General features: G+C 40.1%; 1 protein-coding gene across 1 annotated transcript in view; it reads right to left on the bottom strand.

The window, feature by feature from the left end:
- Nucleotides 1-22,609, bottom strand: part of LOC121622874 (transmembrane protein 132C-like) — a 149,239-nt gene that overhangs the window by 12,112 nt on the left and 114,518 nt on the right. The window contains exons 6-7 of the mRNA XM_041959921.1: nt 10,229-10,372; nt 2,007-2,215 (exon numbers count right to left, since the gene is read on the bottom strand). Coding sequence (XP_041815855.1) covers nt 2,007-2,215; nt 10,229-10,372 — 353 coding nt within the window. The remainder of the gene's footprint in view (nt 1-2,006; nt 2,216-10,228; nt 10,373-22,609) is intronic.

Genomic DNA, 22,609 nt, shown 5'->3' with positions numbered 1-22,609 from the left:
TAAAATGTGGCCTTGTGAGACTGATCTGCTCCAAAGAGTCAACAACGTTGATGATGAAGAGGAACATTGCTCTGGCTATTATGTGTGCACTTCACTCTCATCCATCCGCTCTGCATCTTCCATCACTCTCTATCAGTGGATATACGGCTATTTTGTTATCCTGTACATTGTCATCGTCATCTCTCACGCTGCATTCTCAGCTCTCACTCGATATTTCTCACATCAGTTTCAGACTCGACTTTCCTATAATCTATTTTTCAACTTGCTCTTTCTCCCCCCCCCCACTCACCTTTATTCTCTTACTCTTCGAGCTCTGCCTGCATCTCTCTCTCTAACAGTCAGGTGGCGGGGGGAGTGACAGTGACAGTTTCCATTAGGTTTAATGAGGCATGGCCGGTCAGGCAGAAAAACGGGCTGACAGGTTAACATGCTGTGGCCCGGTGGCTTGGCTTAGATCCTAACCTCCCTTCAGCATCCCCTCCCCTTCCCTTATTCCACATCAGTGAAGGGACGGCAATATAAACCAAGGTGACATTTGTGGCTGGCAACAGAAACATGAGGTCAGGTCATGTTTGTAGCAGTGAGTGACAGGTCAGCCAAGGTGCTGGAGTGTAATGAGCTGGCTTATGCCGCTTATGTGTATGTGAATGAGCGCACATATTGATAGACCTACGGCAAAAAAACATTTTATTTTCTTGGTTTCGCTCTCTTTCTTCCGAATATGCACATATCATGCATTCTTCATGCAGTGATGCACTTGACAGACATGACTGATGTGGTCGGGTGTGGAGAGCAGGGGGTATTTGTGTTAGAGTGCCACCCTGTGGGGTGTAGGCCAGTGGGAAATGACACTGCAGTCACATTGTGGCAGGAATGTACTTAAACAAGATGTTTTCTTTCCCGATGTTTCATGCGTATAAACATTGTTACATTTGTTTTGTTTAAAACATTCACTATTGGTGCTAATTAAGACTTGAGACCAATCTACACGACCTAAAAATTAAATGCCACCAATTTTGCCATTTCTAATATATCCAGGTCAAATTATGGCTTGATGCTATCACTAATTATTTGTTTGATTAAATCACTGATAAAAAAGGGAATGTAAATGTCAACTGCTACATCATATTGATTTCCTTACATAGCATAAATTGTAATATCCTGACTCTGATGAAGGTCCTAAACGCTGGGGCACTTGAAACATTTTCATTCCTTTTTTCCCCATTACAAACAGATGAATGTCTGTCCTTCATGTCTTCACCATAGTTACTCTCTGTAACACTAAAAAAGTTATTATAATAGCTATTATTAAATGTAAATTAGTCAGTGTGCTTCAAGGATCAATTGTTTTAATTTAAATAGGGTTATTTCTTTTTAATCATTTGAAGAAAAATCTCAAATTTAAATATTTTGTCTTTAAACTGCCATGTACAACTCACTATGCGTCGCACAGATCATTGTGCACTGTGTCCCTTTTCAGCCTCAGGAATTTTGTCCATGCTCTCTAATGCTCGAAATTATTACTCATGTCTTATTCAGCATAAGTACCTTTTGGGATTGAATTATTAGACACTCATTATACCACCTCTGCAGCTGCACCTGCATTTTATGCCTCATGTCTGCAGCAACACCAGCAAGCCAATTTATTGTAGCCTTCATTTATTTTACCTAGTGAGGAATGTTATTTGGATTCTCATGCAGGGATTGTTAAAAACTACTCAGGTTAATGACCTAGATAAATAAATTCTGACATGTCCTGGGACTATTTTAAAATGGCCAACTTGTGCTGTGATACATGAATGAAGCCAAAAATCTATTTTGCGTATAGACCAATGGTTTGGCTCATTCAAGAGTTCAGTGTTAAGGAAGGACTGACTTGTTATGCTGGAAATAGCTGCTGTAAAGCTGCTGCTGATGCAATGTTCAATTCTAAATCGGTGTACATTCAAGTACAGTGCCCGGTACAATATACAACGGCGCAGATGCAATAGACAATCAGGCCTTACCTCCTGTTGCCCGTACTAACAGGAACCCTCCAGCCCTTTATCTGGCTCAGCTCAGGGTCGGCCACATCGATGAGCAAGGGCAGACGGGGCATCCATACACTCATCTCGAGCTGGGCGCTGAGAAAACTGTAGGTGAAGTTGAGCATCACCCTGCTCTTTCCTCTGGTCTCCTTCCCATTGACGTACACATAGTCACAGCGCTCTGACACCTGGAGAAAAAAGGGAGAAATGATAAAAAAAATAAGATTAAATTCAAGTTCTTAACCTTGTCGTCATGTCCATATGGTGTTTCTGTCTACAAGACATATCATGAGTGTATATCACAGTCTCACAAACACAGATTCAGAAACCTATCCTGTCAGCTTGCTGGGTGGGGCTAGAGTGAAGCAAAAGGTAACAGAGCAGAACCCAGGTGTAGTTTTGTGGTATTTTGCATGCCAAGTTTCACTATTTTCAAAGCAATGGCAGAGACATATTGTGCTGCTGTTGCAAAAGGAAAAAACGTGAGCTTCCTCTGTAATTGGTTTCCAGTTTGAACATGTCTGACTGAATTACTTATATGTTACCATTTGCCACCGCGTAGCGTACAGTAGCTACCAAAACAGAAAACAAGCTCAGGTTTGTGCGTTTGATGAGCAGAGTCGATGGCAGGTACGCCGGAGCTCCAGGCGAGTGCCGGAGGGCTGGGTGGAGATAGAGGTGGAGACTATTTACTTATTCATAGATTTGTACATACTAAATAAAGGTAGAGGTGTAGAGTTACATCTTAGCCTTTTTAAGGAATGACATTTTTTTTTTATGGAAAAAACTTCTACATATGTAATTTTGATGAAGAGAGATTTAGGGGTTTAATCTATTCTAGGAGAGGAACTTTTGAAGAGCTCATTTAAATGTAGTTTTTCTAAAATGTATAATAATGTAGTGGTTAAATTTTGTCATTTGTACCACTCTGGGGAGATTATCTCCTGCTTTTTTTGTCCAGTTGTAGTTTTGCTGTCAACAGCCTCTTCTGACATGCTGGAGGGTGGAGAGTTTTGGCATTGCTTCACTGAAAGTGTCAGGTCTGATCAGCTTCTTCTCTGTGTGTCTTTGAATGTTTGCAGATGCATCTTTCATGCCTGTGTGTGCAGGATAATGCTGTATGTGTGCAAGTAATGTGACTTTGGTCCAACTTAACAGATGGAGCTGAGGAAAGACACAACCTGCTTCATCCAACCAGCGAACAAAACACTCGCTCAAACCGACTTATGATTGGCTGGAAAAAGTACAACTCAAGTCAGATTTCTCAGATGCGATTCCAACATAGAGAAATTGTATAGCAAGAACATCAGAAGTGTCTGTCATTATATTCAAAGCACCACTCCTCATAAAGCATTTTTCCCTTTAAGGACCAAATCTTTTTAACAATCTGTTGTGAAATTTTGTTTGTAATAACTCGCATTTTAATTCATTTCAATCTCAAATACCATCATAAGCTTGATTGGCACAACTAGTAATTTCAGAAGGCCTCAGTACTGACAGTTGCTTCCTTATAACAGACCATTCACAAGAAGACTGTCATCTGTCTCCATGTCTTTGCATGTAACTTGGCAGCTTTACTCTCAAATGATGTCAGACCAGCCCCTATCTCTGAGCAACAAAACTGACAGTTTGGTATCTGTCAGTTCTCTCTTCCTCCTCCCTTTTGATTCCTCGTTCTCTCCCACACTTTCGCTCTCATCCTCATTCTACCACAGTATTACTGTACCTCCTCCATGTTCAGCCTTCCCATAATGAGAACAGGTTGTGCTTCAGACAGCACGATTCTTAGCGGGGAGAAGTTTAAAGATTTCACCTGGATTTTTGTTCAGATGATCCACTTTCATAAGTCAAATTAAGGTTGGTAATGGAGCCATCTGTGAAAGGTTTCAAGTGTGTAGCATCAATATCAAAATCATGTAGCATAATTTGATAGGATCGGCAGTCATCGCTTAAAGTGCAGGTTAAATGATGATGAATCTTATGAAGCTAAGGTTTGTTTGATTAAAAGCTGTGACTATGAAAATGAAAATGTTCCATGCAACTAGGGCTGAGACTATTTAATGAATTGATTAGTTGGTTGATAATTAATCATCAACAAATTAGATAAATAACTTTGATAATCAAAATGATAAACATGTTTTTCTGCTTCTCAAAATGCAAGGATTTGCTGCTTCTCTATTTTATACCTTTAGAAATTAAATATATTGGGTTGGGGACTGTTGGTTGGACAAAACAAGACATTTAAAGGCATCACCTAAAGCTCTAAGAAAGTATTATGGTTGTTTTTTAGCCTAAATGAATAATTAAGTAATTATAAAAATAATTGTCAGAGTAACAGACATTGACAATAATTGTCAGTTGAAGCCGTACATGCAACTTGTCTTAGAAAATGGATGAAAGGCGTTGGAGAGGAGAGAAACATTAAAATACTAGATTGCTGAGAGAGCCGCTTACCCTTGTTTGTGCTGAGCAGTTAATGCAAGATGATGTTTATGGATTACATACTGTACGTAAATGAGTGTATTTGGGAGGGTTGTGCACATAGAAAAATCACAAACACACACACACACATGCACAACATGCACGAGTTTGCAAGGTTTTTAAAGGCAGCCATCCAGAGAGTGAGCTGAAAGAATCCACCTCACTCCTCATTGAGACTCTTAAGCCTTACCTCCATTTTTTTGCTGTGTTCATTTTCTGCCTGTCTCTCTCACCCCAATGCTGAAATCAGTTTATGTCAACCCATCTCTACATGTCAATCTCTAGTTTTATTCCACTACATTTCTACATTTCACGTCCATCTTTATCTTGCCTCATGCAACTTATCAAAGATGATGTGACCATAATATTTTAATTGAGATCTCTGTAAAGTGACATATTCTGCGCTGCATGAAAATTTATGCACTATACTGATCTGTCTAGTTCCTGTTATCACCATTAATGTGTCATGAAACCACGCACGAATCAATGTCACTTCTCCAAGGAAACCATCCATTGTGCCATGCAGGCTTAAAATTTATCCAGAGTGACGTGCACAAACACAGATAAGGACAGCACAGAATCCAATTCTTCATACGCTTATGTTGTACTTTAATAGGTCATTTCTGCTGTGGTAACTTTCTAAAGGATGTTAAGATTTCTCAAATTCACTAAAAAATATATTGCCTTAAATGAAATTCAGGCACTGGGCATGAGATGATTCTGGCTTGGAGCAGCAGGCATTTGCAAGTTCCATCATTCTAAACTATAAAGACTCACTAAAACTATAAAGTATATCCTAGTGTGAGGTTCAGGGGTTTATTGGGTCCACCTTAGGGCTCTACATAATTGTGATAAAAAGAGAAACATCTAGTACTACTCTTGTTAAGGCAGAAGATCAAAACAGTTGCTTATTTTGATTCTGTTTGTGAGCTCCATATTACTTTTTGTCAAAATTTTTATTTCACTGCCTTTTAGAAATAAAGACCTGGGGGAGGATATGTTGAAATCCCTACATTTCAAGGTAGCTTTCAGATCTGTTAAACATAAGCACATTCCTTGAACAATATTTGTTTTTCCCAGTCAGAAAGCATGGATATGATTGGAAGTCAATCAGAAGCAGCAAGGGCCCACTTGTAGAGTACTGTATGCCTTATGATAACAGGTAGAGTAGGCGACTGACATCGAAAGGGGAAAAAATTGACAGACTGCTTTAACCAAGCTCACTGGCACGGATCAGCAGAGGACACAGGTGTGTGCAGGTCCTTGCACCACTACTCTACCACAATGGCATTTCAACAAACGAGGGTCTTTCATATTGGCTGTGACTAAAAATTGGCGTTGTCTGTGTGTTTAAGGACAGTGGTTCAATGACAGAGATATCTTAGCTCTTATCTTAGCCATAATTTGACTGTTTGTGTTTCCATTAACATCGACTGCCTTGTTGATTCCCTGTCATATCTGATAGATGCAACGTAGGGTTCAAATACTGGGTGTCTTAACAATGCTTTCTTGGCTAATGTTAATAGGTGCTTTAAGTAGTGAGTAGCATTAACTGGATTGGCCCAGTACACTCACTATTCCTATGGATTGGGGGGAATGAATAACTCATTGCAAGGTGATGCAAAAGAAGCTCAGAAAAAATCAGTTAGGTTAATCATGTACAATTAGCTGATAAACTAATCTATTAATTGACTGAAAGTGTCAGCTCAAGAACCAGCATAAAAACTTATAGTATGCTTTGTGAATTACCAATAATAATTTTCTGTTTGTAGCGGTGGGGTAAAATGAAGAAAACAACTAGCATGGTCTCTACATTTCTAGGTTTGGCATAATTTTAGGGTAGGGTCACCATGGTGCCTGCTATGAGAAGGTCTTAACCCTCAAAGGTTTTGTGAACCAGTGATGGAAGAAGGAGATGCTTCTTGATCAAAAAGTGTTTTATTTTGAGTTTCCTTTGAAAATAGGGTGTAGAGAGGAGGGGTACCACTTACTGTTCCCAAACTAGTTGGGTGGGCAGGGGAGTGCGCTACCGAGGTCAGCGTCACAATGTGTGGTACTACTTCAGTGGATAATTAAACCCTTTGAGAGATCTGCCTCTTCTCTTCTCTCTGATATGCATGTACAGTACACAGAAGCGCACCAAATCAGCTCCTCAATATAACACAGACACACTTTTTCTCTCACACATACTGACAATTAAGAACAAACAGTTTATTTTTTCTCATTTTTATCACATTATTTTTTTTTCACGCTTCTCTCTTTGCATAATAGGATGGGGACATGTTGAAGGGCAGATACTAAATCTAATGTTGCCACAGTAAAAAAGCTCAATCTTTACCTAACACCATTACTGGATTGTACTGGTGGTTTTGCATTTTTTACATTAACAACAAGTCCTGTGTAACATTTCCCAAAGCATTCAATAAGGTTTTAGATTAATGTCCAAGCTTCCAGAGAGCTGATGAAAATCAGCTTGTAGAGGTTTGAAACCTGCTTAGATAGGTAATCAATCATGCTGAACATTTTGTAACCTTTATGGTTTGTCAAAGTTATGTTATTGGCAAGTGGTAATGAAGTTGCAAATGGGGGCTTACAGTCAGCTTTCAAACAACAACTTTTTTAATGTAGGAAATGATGAAAGTCATGCACTTAGAAATAAGGATTTCAAAAGAGTTTTACTGAAGGGCTGAGGTTTTTACCTTAAACATTTGCTTCTGAAAAACTCTTTTTTTGAGGAAAGAGTTCTTTAAGGGTTCTTTGTAAGACTAAAGGTTCCATTAAAGGCCATTTTTTTCCAAAGAACCCTTTTTGGAAAAAGGAATTTTTAAAGGATTGTTCAAAGTGTCTGTGTTAAACGATTCTCACCCTCAAATGTTTACCCATGTTTCAAATGTTATTTTTAAATGAATATGCATCTAAAATCCCCTTAATCAATTCATTTCACTTGTGTTCTACCATAGTTGATATCCTTACCGTCATTTCGTGTCATCCAGTAATTGAATGCACACCTGTAATGAACAGACACTATGTTAAAAGCCCCCAGGAAATCAAGCCCGGGACCTTCTTCCTCAACTAACATTTGTTTCTTTTTCTTCCGTTTTTTTTTTTTTTTTTCAGAAATAAACTATACAGCCCTCACAAACTATCAGGTGTCAAACAAGAGGGTCCGGGTGATAACACAAACACCTTTTCTGATGAGATGGTATAATGCATTATCAATGACTCCATTGTCCTATTAAAACTTTATGGGATTCCCTCACTTTCCCCTGATTGTGTGCCAGTGCAGTTGAGGCTCTTCGTATAGGAGTTAGAGGACAGGCTCATTCATTTTTTTTCCACTGTCACAATTATGTGAACCTACACCGACTGCTCTCATTGGAACCTGCATGATTTTGTTGTTTGCTGTTGATTGATCTGGTGTAATAAGTGGACCTTGGCATGATGCTACTGTCCTTCTTCTCTTCCCTTTCTGCTGTGTCACCATTTCTGTAGCATCCCTGAATTCACCTGCTGACCGGCATTCTAAGTTAGGGAGAGGTGGTTTCTCCCACCCCCTCCTATCTTTAGTGAGGGCTGCTCCCCTTTGACATATATGGCCTCATTGACCCCTGTTCCAAACATTCTGCCTTCTGTGTCAAGTATACGTACCTCATGGTCATTAAAACTATGTATCTTTTGTTGTAAATGTATGAAATGACTGAGTCCTGTCCCGAGGCGATTGTTTGCATACGTCAGTTCAGCTGCTGTTTAGATTTCCCTATATATAGCTCCTTGCACTCCTCGCTTCAATTGACTGCATGTACAACATCACCCTTTAGACATTTAGCAATCTGGTCCTTTGCATGGACCAAATGCTGTCTTAGTTATTCTCAGATTTTAAATACACAGGGATGCAGTGCTTGGAGAATACCTTTTTCTTTTCAGAAACCCCAGCTACATTTGGGCTTATAACAGGATTTCTTCAGTGTCTGCAACCCCTTTTCCTTGATTGTCTATGTATCTTCTTGTGTTTTGTGTGTATTTTGATGAATGCCCACTCTGGAAAGCTATGTACGTTACTTAACGCACGCCTCAGAGCATGTGGCTACAGTCTCAGCCTGATGTTGTATGTTACGGATCACTCCTAGTTTCTGCTCCAGTGGATGATGAGAGTCAAATGTGAGATGTTGGTCAGTATGGTTGGACTTCCGGTATACCTTCACTTGAAGCTTTTCCTCTGCCCCCATCTTTACAGCACAATTCATAAATGGTAGTTGGTTCCCACTTATCTCCTCTCTAGTGGACTTGATGTTTTTATTCACTGGGTTAATGTGATCTGTAAAAGAGCCTAATTCCTGGCTCTCTCGATTTTCACTCAGGTGTCATCCACATACCTGAACCGTTGGCTTGGGGCATCCCCCTTGTAAGTGCTTCCCTCCACACTTCTTCAAAAATATGTTAGCCACAATAGGGGAGACAGGTGATCCCCTAGCACAGCTAAGTTTCTGGCAGTAGAATACATCCTTGTGCTTAAATATGTGGTGTTCAAACACAGTTCTAGCAATGAGCACACCTGTTCCAGATGATGTTGTGTTCTGTCACTTTAAGTATGGTCATGGCCCAGTCTCTGCCTCACAATCTCTCATCACGACCGCCAGTGCTCTTGGCACACATGTAAACAATGATGTAGAATCATATGACACCATAGTCTCTTCTGTTTCCAGTGAGAGACCCTGGATTTTGTCAATGAAGTCCTTGGAGTTCTTCCTGTGGTGTTCCATGTTACTTATTAAGGGAGTTAGTATGGTAGCCAGGTATTGTGCGATGTTGCATGTGGAACCTTTCACAGATGGTCCATGGTATAACCTTCTGAAAGAGTTCACGGTTGAACTTTTATAAAAGGGTCCACCAAGAACCACAAAGAGTTCTCCTATGGGGACAAGCCAAAGAACCTTTAATATACTATGCTTTTCATAACATACTATATATATATACTGCAATAACATTATTTTAACATTATCTGGAGGCAAGTAAAACCAGCAGAGAGAAATTAGAGTTTTGTCTAATATGAATCAAAGTCTTTTTGAATTTTGGCTCCTCCAAATCAGATGAAGAAGAGTAGATGTCAGGCTACGAGATAATCAAAAACATGCACAGACTAGTAGAGTGTCTTTAAAAAAAAAAGACTTTAACTGTTCAAACTTTTTTATGTTCTGCTCCCGCTCTCCAGAAATACTGCTCATATTTTCAGTCTTTCACTCCTCACAATAAAGTCACACTTAATTTAGATCAGAATCTCTTCACCTGTAAGATTTCCTCTTCAGCACAGGGTTTGGGGGTTTTTTTTTAGTCAAAGAAAGGAATTTGCTGTCAACTGGTTTGCTAAATCAATGGTAACAAAGAATTATGGTATTATGTACGAATAAAATTCTGTTCCTCTTATTCACTTGTATTTCGCTTTCTTTCTGTTTTTTTCTTAAAGAATTTCTGGGGTATTGATCTGTGAACTGAGGAGAAGCTCTCTGGCATACTATTTAACAAAAAAAACAAACAAAACAAACCGGCTCCTGTTTTGTTGGAAATACAGCACCTGCTTCCTAGAGTAAGGAGCACAAACCACCTCTACACCATGGCTACCTATTGTTCATTCTGCTCTCCGATCATGTACCAATCGAAAGCTGACCACGAAGAAGACAAAAATAAAGGCAAATTGGAACAAGGTAAAACACATGCCCACTAACCTTGATGACCTGTTCATCTGTCGACTTGCACTCCACTGACTCTGTTACGTCAGACACTGCTCCGTCTGTTCCTACGGTGACGACCTTTACTGGCACGGCGACTGTTCTACCCGTGAGGACGGCCGTGTTGAGGATCTCAGTGTCCTGCAAAGGAAAACGGAAATACACGAATCAGTGCTAACCACAAAGTGACAAATCATTTTTGATACAACTTTATGGTGTCCAGTTTTCAATCTCTTTATGGTTGAAATACACATCTACAACATGTTAATTAGACAGCTGTGGAGTTGTCAATATAGGCATCCTTTAATAGAGCTATGTTAACTTTATGTGGTTGTGCCAAGCATAGACAACCATTCCATTAGAGTATGAACAATACTATTGATTGCTCATTTTGAATTACTGCTGTTTATTATTACAAATAATTTAAAGTGAACCATCAGCTCATTCACAACCAGATGACTAGTAACATCCAATTATATTTATACAGATGTAGCTAGCAGCCTTTCTAACACTTCTCACTATTATGCTGCTGATACCTCGCCATTCTTGCTGCAGCTGTGTCCCGTCTACCACCTCCTCCTTAATGTATGTGCTCAGACATAATATTATGTATGTCTTTAGGATGAGATTAGTTCTCCCAGATAAGTTCTTCCAGCAGAATCCCTGCTGCTGCTCAGATGCGTAGAGAGCTCACTCAAAGAGCACCTCATTTCCACTAAATTTAATTGTATAACCTTTTGGTTTATTCCTTGACATACTAAGTGCCTCCAAATGAAATAGACATATTAAGTATAATGATGATTAAATGTGATTACACTTGTGTTTGTATGTTGTGCCAAGTAAAGTTATTTAGTTATTATAGCACCTTCCAAAGCTCCAGCTACAAAGTGCTTTACATAAACACGCTCAAAAGACTAAAATCAAAGAAAATACAAATATTACACAGCAGGGGTAAAATACTACATGCACATTACAAACGACCTGAGAAGTGCACAATAACAGCAAATAAAACAACATGAGCTCAGCTGAGGGGGAGGCTGTTTAATAGTGTGTCTCATAGATCTGAGAAGCTAAAAATCAAAAATAAAACTATAATGTCCATGTTTAGTATTGATCAGAGGCCTCACTGTTGATTTATGATCTCTGTACTCACAAACTGAACTTAGACACCAGGCACATGACGGGCCACATCCTTGCAAATGTTGACTGTAGCTGTCATCTGAGATCACATCAGGTGTCCCTTTGAAATGTTTTAGCAGCCCAACATAATGATGAGCAACCGTGAGCAGTGATATTTACTGCCACAGGGATTATATAAAGCACAGAGATGTTTGTGTGACTATGGTGCATGTAAGGACGTCTCTGACATGACACTGTGTGTTGTGGGTTACAAATTAACCTACTCTGTTAGAAATATAGTCACATTATGTGAGCAGCTTAGCATTCGTAAGCAGTATATAAGCACTTAATAAAGGGTTTATGACGCACTGCAGTATAGTTGTGTGCAGCTGTAAGGACATTTTTAATATTTATTTATATTTACACATATTATATATATACACATATTTCATATTATTGCAACTGTGTTTTACTATAGTTGTCATTAATTATCTGTTTTGCATGCCTGTCTCCAATCATTGGTGCCCACAGCAGTTAAAGTTGTTAGCAAACACATTAATAAACACATCTGCCTACTACTAAATTATAGTGTGTTCTAAACATTTATTAAATTGTTGTGTCCTATAACATTGTCAGGACACTAAAATAAGGATTAAAATCAATGCAGCAGAGCTTGAAGCATCATGATTTTTATCATACACATTCTTCTTCTTTCTTGTCAAACCCTGCTGCCTACATTACCCACAATGTGACCACTGACAGTTTGGTCAGGGGCTTCACATGTGCTCTGCTAGTCGCAGCTAACGTAGCCTCGAGCTACTAGCCTCAAGGAGAGAAGAGGACTTTGATTTGTAGAATTGTGGATCTCCCCTTTAATGAATGGTTTACAGCAGGATCCCACTAGAGTCATTTGAGTCTTTTAGAGCTATTCCCCTGAAACTCATCTGAAGTGGAAAAAAAAGAGAAGACAATAATACTTTATGTCAAATAGCTGGCGTTCAAGAGATATCACATGATACACTCGAGAGTGGAAAGCATTATAGAGGAGCAGGAAGCAGATAATGAGATCAATTAAGACAACGTCTGGTAATCCTTGAGCTCGCAGTGTGTTGGTTGTACAGAGGATGTGTTGTAACAGCGGATCCTGCTCATCACAGCTTAGTTTCAATAAAAAGACTACTAAGGGGCCCAAACCTTTGAAAGGCAAAGGAAAACTGGTCTCCAGACAGCTCTTTGTTCATCAAAATTGGTGCCTCTCTATTTGCTTTGTTTCTGCCCCCTCATGCTCCTTTTGAGAAAAAAAAAATCCGTCATTTAAAACTCAACAGTAGATTAAGGAACTCCACAACTCTGTCTCACCTTCCCACTCATACATCATATTCTTCTGTTTCTGATCGCTCTCTTTGACATCTGTTTGGAAGTTTTTTCATGAAGATTGCCAATATGTTACACTTAGATCCTCTTTGAAGAATGGAAAAATAGACATTATTGTTTTAAAACGTAACTCCACTCTCTACCTCTACTGACGGTGAAGGCAACAACTGTCTCACAACAGGCTGATGTTACAGTAAAACTCCAGTCAAGCGTGTCTAAAACACCCTTTTCTTTGCCCATGAATTAAAATGAGAACTAAAAACGTGGGCAGGTGCCACTGTTGCTTCTTAAATGTTATGTCCTCTACCTTTTTAACCACCTCCTCACTAAACCCCTATCATGAAAAGGTGAAAAGAAGAAGAAAGAGTGAAATTGAGCAGGACTTTCTCACTCAAAGCACAATCTCAGAGAGATGACTCTGTGCTCTGACATGGGCAGTGTTATTGCTGTCCGCCATCTATTCAGAGTCTTTTAAAATGAACAATGAAAATCCAATTTCAGCTTTTCACTGAGGTTTCCAGTCATTTCACCTTGAACTTCTGCCTTTTTTAAACCTCCTATTTAGAAAGAGGTGATCCAAAGCTTTTCTTACATATTCACATATTTTAACTGTGTGAATAACTGTCGCAGTTTATCACAAATCTCTCTCACAGCATCTGTGAATTTGTTTGGCCTGCGGCAAGGGATACCAAATCTGTTCCTGGAAGTCTGGAAGAGGCAGGGGGGAGATGAGGTATTATGATGTTCTGGTGAAAAGGAGCCGTTTAGTGCTATTCTGTGCAGTTGCATGATGCAGAATCATCTGGCTTCTAATGCATTTCAGGTTCATTATGATATAATATGAACATGTGGGTGTATGCTAGACATGTTCAAGTCAGTGTGCATGTTGGTCAGAAGTTCACCATCTCTCAGTCTCTAAACTTGAATTTGAGTATGAATCACATTTCTGATTTGCGCACATTGTATGCCATAAAGCCAACACTCACCATCTGAGAGCGTCGCATCAACTGTTCCTCGCTGAATATTTTCTCCTACGGACATCAGGATGTACTTATGAGGTCTCTGGTGACAAATAAACACTTATAAAAAAAGTATTGTATGTATGGTCTGGGTTGCTACATGCTATGAAGTGTCTGTTTTCACTCAATGAGTCATTAGCAGTGGAACAACACTGTGAAGACAGAGGCCTTAATGAGCTTCAACGTGTGTTCTTGAGACTGTTTGTGCCACAAAGAACTGAATATTCACTGAGCCCAGATGTACTTCGCACGATCATAAACACATGATCTCTCAGCTGGAGTTAAGTGAAATTCAGCGAGACAGCTGGAGTGAAGCATGAGGCCCAAAAGACAGGATCTTTTTCCATGAAATCCGCCCACCTCTCATCGAGCATCGCCTGGCTGCCTAATACCCTCCTGGGGTTATGAGTGGCTAAAGCGTGTGTCCTATTCATGGGGCCTATTTGTACACAGCAGCAGATAAACACTCATGTCTCCAAATGGCTGTATTTTTAGCCCTCAAGCGCATGCTACATACAGTATATACGCTAATGTTGACACTCAAACGGAAGCGCAAAAACACCCTTGCCGCCCTGCCCAAAGAAAGAAGAGGCATGGCTCTCTCCTCACGCCGCAGCTTATCTTAACAACCTCTCATTGCAGTGCAAGAAGAGAGCAAGAAAGGAGAGGAGAAAGACGACGAGAGAAGGAAGAATCGATAAAAGGCCATTACACTTCTGTGCAGCCGCGGTACAAGGCAGGAGTGTGCGGGGGCTGATATGGTTGTGCGTGAATGATGTGTGTAGGGTAGCAGACGACCTACAGAAGCACTGTTTGGAGAGTAGTTACCACATGCGAACGTCTGAAAGCTCAAGGACAGACGCTGGTGTTGTGGAGTCAAAGGCACAAAAGTCGGAGCAACGTTTTCCTGAGTGTGGTGACTGGGTGGCCCGAGAGGATGTTTGAAACCATTTTGGATTCCTCTTCCTGTTTGATCCTGAAACCTTGCGATTGTGTGACCACGCCATAACATCACACATCGACTAATTTAATCTATGGGGATCACGCGTAATGGGTTGAAGGCATTGTTTGGCCTTGATTCGTGTATTTAAAAACCACAAACACGCACAGGAGAAAATCGCTACAGATGATGAGCAGTTTCCAAGTACAGCTCAAAACACAAGAGTGATACACATTCAGTGTCCATATGCCAGTCTGCTTCAAGCTGCAGTTAATTATGTTTGCCCATTAGTGCCATATGTCACTTTGTCGTGATTTTTGACACTTTTCTTCCTTTGCGAAATAATTGTACTTTCTGTGAACACCCACCCATTATTGTACAAGAACACACTGAGGCCATTTTTAATGCTTATGACAATAAATTACTTGGATCTTGGATAGGTCTATTTCAAGGTTAACAGATATAGACAGACAACAATTCACGCTCCAGTTTACATCTACTGGCAGAATCTGACCTCATTTACTTGGGACTGTAGGAGGAAATGAAGGTGCTTTCACACCTAATCTGTTCAGTTTGATTTAAGCAAACTGTGGTGCCTGTTTAGCACAGTTTGATCAGGCTTGTGTAAAAGCTGTCAATCGAAGCCTGTAGCGGACTAAACAAAAGGTGTCCAGACCAGCCACTGGACTGTTTGAGGGTAGATGTGGGATTTTAGCTTCAACTCAAAAACAAAACTAAATCGTTCGTTCATCGTGCACTGTTGAGAAAGTGATCTCCTGATCCATGCCATGGTAACATGAATGCAACACACTCACCGTGTCAGCATGGGCATTTTCCTTGATACATCAGAAGAGACACTGATATCACTTGGGTCATTAGTGCTCCTGGCTGTTACGGCTGCCGTTGAGTCCTAGGAGTCACCTGAGGTCAAGCGTAGCTGACAGTCATTGGTGCTGTCACCTGAGTACGTATTAAATCTCCTGGGAGCTCGTATCCTAGTATGTGTATTTTAGCAGTTCTCCTGTTCAATCCCACAGAGGAATACACGTTGCTCAGTGGGATCTATGCGTTAGTTCCGATACAGACCAGGATTCACTGGCTAATTATAGCCTGGTTTGAGCCCATAGTTTATAAATATCATTACACATTTTAAAAATGCATAAAAAACTGTAATATTTAAAGTGGAAACAGACATCTTTTCAACCAGACGCCAAACTTTAAACTCAAGAAGATGTGACTATGTGACCATTACTGGTCAGTCTGTATAACTACTGGAACAAATGGGAAGTTTATTTCATTGATCCCAAAACATTAGCTGTGATATCTGAAATATCTGATATGGATTTTAGGGATTTGCATCAGGTGTATAAACACAGAAATATCTATTCACTCACTCAGCTATCTATATATTCCTGCTTATTTTCATTGTGTCAATCCTTTATCTTTTGTACTTAATTACTTACCTTCAGGTGTGATACAGACTGTTTCTATATATGCATTTCAGATGACATGATTCTTAGCTAGTTGTCCTGGTTCAGCGTTCCTGCTCTTGTGCAGCTGCAGCTGTTTTGTCTGCTGTGTCAGACAGCCCATTTTTCAGAGTGCGGGATGTCTGTAGTACTGCCCTGTCCTCTCCTGCGCTGAGACGGAACAAAGATGGCATAAACCTCAAACACTGGTATGTATACTACAGCGGTACTGCGTTTGAATGCAGTAAAGATCATTCGTTAATAGCCTCTACTATATAGGTAGTGGATCCTGGACCTGTGGATGCTATGGTGGTCATGAAAGCAAAAGCAGTTGCTACCTCAGCATGTGGAGTAAAGTATGTGGTATTACAGTATAAACAGACACACTACCAGGGGAGCGCATTTTACAGCTGAGACCAATTCGATACGTCTCTAGATGCATGTTCAGTGATATGATGTGTTTAAGAACGTTAGTTGCCAACAACGATTCAATTAAGCCCCGTCACAAGTAATACGATGCGATGCAGCAGTGTGAATCTTTCTGTTCTGGCTCTACTAAAGATACAGTTCTGTTACTTGCAAGAAAAAAATCCTGATTGATTTACTAAATCCAGTATCAGGAGAGAGAAGCCGGCATTACAATGGTGTTAATGTCTCAAGAATATCATGTAAACTGTTAAACTATAAACACTATTTTAAAACAGTCTGCTATCTATAATGCATTTTGCAAGAACTCCGTATGGAGAGTACTGTGGCTTGGTAATAGAATTTGACCATGCAGAGGAAGAGAAGTGTGGAGGAACATGTTTAGGACAACCTTTTCCGTGCTGCAGGTGAAGTTACATCCACCTGTCCAAAGAGTGAGAGCCTCACCAGACATGAATGAAGAAGATACAGAAAACATAAAGATTCTGAGCATCTGCAGTCTACTTCATTTGCTTTGGACCACAAAAACAAAAAAAGAGTGCAACTTGAAGTACTGTAAAAAAGAAAAAAAAAAAGATTTGTATTTTGGTTACTGTTTAACAGTTTCTCAGTACTAAGCTCTGTTCATCAGATCATTTATCAGCCTCTCCCTCTCCCTCTCGCTCTTCTCTCCCTCTGTATTACTGGTTCTCGCTTCTTTGAGGAGTTGTTCGCCCTCTCATTTGTTCTCACTGTGACTCATTCACCATTCCTCAGGGGCCATAAAGCTCTTTTTGGTAAGATCAGATGTAACAGTTAACACCACATGCATTGAAGGTGTGTGCAAGCATAGGAAGTGTGCGGCTGTTTGTAGGTCTGGGCCAAATGCCAGGGCTGATTTATTTATTTATTTATGTCCCAGTCCAGCCCTGAACTCAGGCTTTGTTAAAGTTTGACATTTTGTGTTATACAGTGAGCGAGAGACACTTCTTGTCATGTATTGTTTACAGTCATTCAACAGTGGATATCTTTTTTTTTTTTTTTGCCAGGTGGCCTTAGTTCTGAGATGAATAGACCAATTAAATGTATTCTTTGTCTAAAAGACATAGATTAAATGGCAAAGTAACTCTTTTGCAAAAAGCCAGTGTGAACACAGACTGGCCAGAACTCAAAGGCAACAACATAAGTTATCTTATATACAGTGTCTTTCCTCGTTCTGGACAAAATAAACCAAACTACAGGTGTAAAAGCACCCTAAAAGTTGCCAGTTAACCTCACCTCCTGCTTTACTTTGGGCTTTAGGGGGAAATTAAGCACCTGGACATGGGGTAAGTTTCCAGATTTCACACAGGGAGGCCCTAGCCGTCTGGTGGATTGAAACCCATTATCTTCTTGCTGAGGTGACAGTGCCAGCCACTGCACCAACCATGCTGCAATCTTTCAGCGAACAATGGTCGAGAAGCTTGCTCTGGCTGCGAGCATGAATAATCTTATAATAATAGTTGCTTTTCCTGAGTAAACACACGGACCTCCAGCTACATCTCAAATATTATTGTTGCTATAAATGCAAAATGAAGCAATGCACAGTAATTAACAACAGAGTCGCATTACTACCTTATGTGTGTGAATTGTTAAAGTATAGCCTGCACCAGAGAGGGTGTAAGACAAGAGAACACTCATGACTAATGATATATACTTATTCAAAGGGAACAAGGGAGGAGTGGAAGGAGACATCTGAGATATGTTTAGCTGAGATCAGGCCCCTCAACACTGCTTAACACTGGCCAGCAATTTATTATTCATTGACTGAACAGATGCCTCTGACTTGCGGAGAACCACAGCTTAACTATTCACTAACCAGCTGACAGTAAGCTCACAGGTCCTGTGCTGTGTTGGCCTACAGTGCCGTGAGTGCTGCGAGTACGATTTATATTGCCACTGCAGCACTCTCAGCTATTCAGTTCATATCAATTATCAATAAAAAGTCTATTCCCTCCAGCACCTCTACAGTCTCCCCCCTGCCACTCGCAAACATCCGAACATCTCACAGCCTATAGCGGCAGATGAAATGAAAGCAAAGGCAGGAGGAATCAACATTCTTCTTCTTCTTTTTTTTTTTTTTTTTAGAAATGGTGATACAACAGCAGGGGAGAGCGGTGTTCATAGAATGTAATCTTTTTGTGGTTATAGCTTCAGAAAAAGGCGCAGGATCCAAGTTATTCTGCACTGCGACGCTGAAGATGCCGGAGAGAGGTGCTGATAACTGAAATGACGGGGGAAGTGATGGAACTGGGGAAAAGATGGAAAATTGCTTTTTTTTTATATGTCTGCATAGCCATGTTAGTTGAATGTGATTTTTTTTTCCCTGAGGATAAAATAAGCTGAACAATCAACTCCTGTGTCTCCACTGATTTAAAACAATTGGCAAAACAGCTATAATTGCAATATTAGCAAATAAAGAGTTGAGGGCAGTTTGGGGGCATTGTGCCATGACCAGGAGTAAGAAATACCATTATTGATTATTAACTCAGGACCTGCAGTGATTTATACTCTTCTCATTAATTAGATATTGATTTATTACATAACCTGTTGGCCTGACAATCTGTTGGATTTTGTTATTGTGACCTGCGAGCACTGAATACTTTTAGCAAGATTAAATATAAACACCTGTCTTTTCCCCTTGTCAAACTTTCACACTCTTTGACATTGGGTGAGGAAACGCTAAAGTCAGCAGTGGCAAATTGGCTGCCCCTGATAAAGCCTGTCCATGCTCTGAGGACCCCTCTCCTGTTTCTGGAGGCTGTTTGATTAGAATAAGCCAGTAGAGCTGCACTGTGCTGGACCCTGGTCCTAACTGGCCAAATAAAACACTCTCAAGCCAGACTGACAGAGTGGGGAAAGGGAGAGGGAAGGCGAGCCAGCAAAAAGTAAACAAACACGCAACAACAAATTACGGAATGGACAGGCTTTAGCTTTAAAGTAAAGCCTGAGTGACACAGAAGAGGCAAGAGAGAGGAGAGGACGAAAGTTTGTGTGCATGTGTCTGCAGTACAGAAGACATGTGTACAGTCAGCAGGCGATTTGAGGGAGGATGAAGAGGAATACCATCCCCCTGTTAGCAAAATGACCAAAATGCATCCTCCTTATTTTCCCCCTTTCCATTCCCTAGTAGCAGACTGTTCGTTAAATGTGTTAGACTTGTCTGCCTGACTCCCTGATCCTTTATCTGTCTGAGGTTTGTGCGTTAATCCAAGGCGCTGTCCGTGGTGCTGAGGAGCAGCAGGCAGATTTGTAATTGCGCCTTTTTCCTCTCAGTCCTGTACTTCTGTCAGTTTTGTCTTGGATTTATAATATTCTGTAATATCTAATATTTAGTATATCTATATATGCATCTAATAAGATGTGGGGCCCTTTTGGGCCATCCCCCCAGTTAAAAATGAGCAAATCAGACTGCATACAGTTTGTGTGTGTTATTCATCCAGGGGGAGTATTCTCTGCAACGCTGCCTCATGCTCACAGTTTCGAACATTCACTCTACTACTGACTCTCCTGCTACTGCGGCCACAGAGCGGCTGCAGTGGAGCAAATGAGGGTTATCTAACTCGCTCAAAGCCAGCTTGGCTGAGGTTCTTGAGCAAGAGGGGAGAGCTTCTCGCTTCTAATATATGCAGACAAGAGTCTGACCAATGAGTTTGTCTTTTGTTCAGAATTAGAACATACACTATATAAGATACAATACGTATAGCCTGAAGTTGTATGCTGACATGTTCCGTACTTTGATTTAAATATCTTGTTTTCGTAAATAATAAATAAAAAGTATGTTTTCATTAGTGTATAATGACCTGAATATAAGAATTGTGTTTTCGTTGCCTTAGGATGAGCTCTATATATCTACAGGCTTCTTCACACATTAAGCAGCTATAATCAATATTCTTCTAATAACAAGGGATCAAGTGACTGGGTTTAATGTGAAAAGAGTCGCTTGTAGTGATTTATCGCCTGACCCTACAGCTCCATCAGCTCTACAGAGCTATTCAGCTTCTTTCAGCTAGTTGTTTTGGTTCACATACAAAGTTAGCTGGTGAACAAAGTTGAGCATTTAGCAGCTAAAGAGCCAGACATTTATTAATGGTGGAGACCATAAATTCAGCTAAAGTGAAAAATGACTCAAAATTAATTACAATGTTGCCCCATGTCTGTCAGATATGCAAATAACAGACTGCTTGCTGATATGTTCCCCATTTCAATTTAAATCATGACTTTTTAATATACTCATTTTGCAATGCTGCCTCTTTCTTTAGACACATTGAGTAGATCTGACACCACCTTGTTGATTTACTGATGCGTCAGTCAACATAAAATTAATGGGAAACTATTTGAACATGAAATGTAAGTTCAAGTCATTTTTATGCTCTGCTGGCGACAGCTGTGGCCTGAAGCATTATGTTCTCCGTCCATCCATCCCATTCTCGTGAACAAGATATCTCAGGAATGCCTTGGCTTCAAGGATGAACTGTGCTCAAAGGTCACTGTGAGCTCAAAAAAACTTGGCCATAACTCAAGAATTCATATGCTAATTATGACAAAATTTCACCCAAATGTCTCACAGGACAAAATGATGAAGTGATGACATTTCATCTCTGAAAGGTTAAAATTCAGTGTCACTGTGACATCATAATGTTCTGCAAAACCACTTTTTTTTGGCCATTATTCAACACAATAACTCAGGAACAGAAGGTCAGATTGTGACCATGTTTCACATTTGGTCAGATGCTGAATTGGTGACACTGATCTTGGGTCTCCACCTTGAAACTGTGCTGATTGTATAATTCTTCTGTGCTGTTGGTAGTGCTGATGTGTGTGAAGTGTTCACATTTTACGGTTTGAAGCTTCTTTGCAACAACATCCATATTCAAGCATTTTAGTCCCCACAAGCTCATTGGTTCTGCTGATATTGAGCTTCAGGTGATTGTTGTTGCACCATCTATCAGTCCTCTGTGCTCCTCTGTAACAATAGTCTCTAACTGAAGACAACATGTTTCTCACTGGAAATTATTCACTGGAATCATACATGTTAGTTTAGTGATAATTAAAGGTGTTAATAATACCTTTTATTAAATCCCTTCAAAGTCTTTACTACATACATGAGTGTGGCCAGACATAGGTGTAAACTGCAACATGAATGGCAGCAGACATCTGTGAGGAGGTAATTTGAATGCATGTATTGTTTTCAGCTTCTCCAATGTCAGGTTTGTTTGTTTGTTTTTTTTTGAAGATGTCACCTTGGGATTGTGAAATAAATGTGTATTTTTCCACATTTAACAGACCAAACAATGATACGTCTAATTAAGAAAGTCATCAGCAGATTAATCAATCATTAATAATGAAAATAATTGCTGGTTGCTGTGTTAATATCAATACAGGTGGATACACTGGTCGATAACTAATAAAAGAGTAATAAGAAAACAATTTGGAAATGCCAAGCTAGAAATAGTGTCATCATTACATAGTTTGTCAAAGGGATCCTCCTTTATTTGCTTATGTCAAACAGATTTCAGTGAGATGACCTCCAAAACTCCAGCATGGCTCGAATGCAGACATGTCCACCACATCTGTCAGTCTTTCTGCATGTCTTTCTGCACCTCTCTCTCTCTCAGACTAGCAGTATATCATAATCAAGACCAGGAGCGAGGCACAAGCCCGGTGCATAGGCTGAATCCAACAAGAGTAAGAGCGAAAGGGAAAATTAATGTTGTCAAAATGCACAGGAGAAAGATAGCACCGTAAATTAGAGTCTCCTATATACACAAGAGGACTTAATTAAGCTATAAGGGGGCATTATGGCTGCATTCAGATGGCTAATGCTGCCTTGAGGACACTTAGCATGCCAGTGGATAGCCTCACTGCACAGCCTATTAGTGCTCTGCCAGACCATTTCCAAATACAGTTCCTGACAGCATGACAGTGTGACTGATGGCAGCCTGCTTGAATACCGCTGGCTGGTCCTGATGCTGCGATAACAGTGTGTGTAAATTGCAGATATGAGGCCTGC

Source organism: Chelmon rostratus, chromosome 19 (genome assembly GCF_017976325.1).
Source record: "Chelmon rostratus isolate fCheRos1 chromosome 19, fCheRos1.pri, whole genome shotgun sequence".
NCBI classification, from domain to species: Eukaryota; Metazoa; Chordata; class Actinopteri; order Chaetodontiformes; family Chaetodontidae; genus Chelmon; species Chelmon rostratus.
This window is presented reverse-complemented; position numbering and strand designations above follow the sequence as displayed.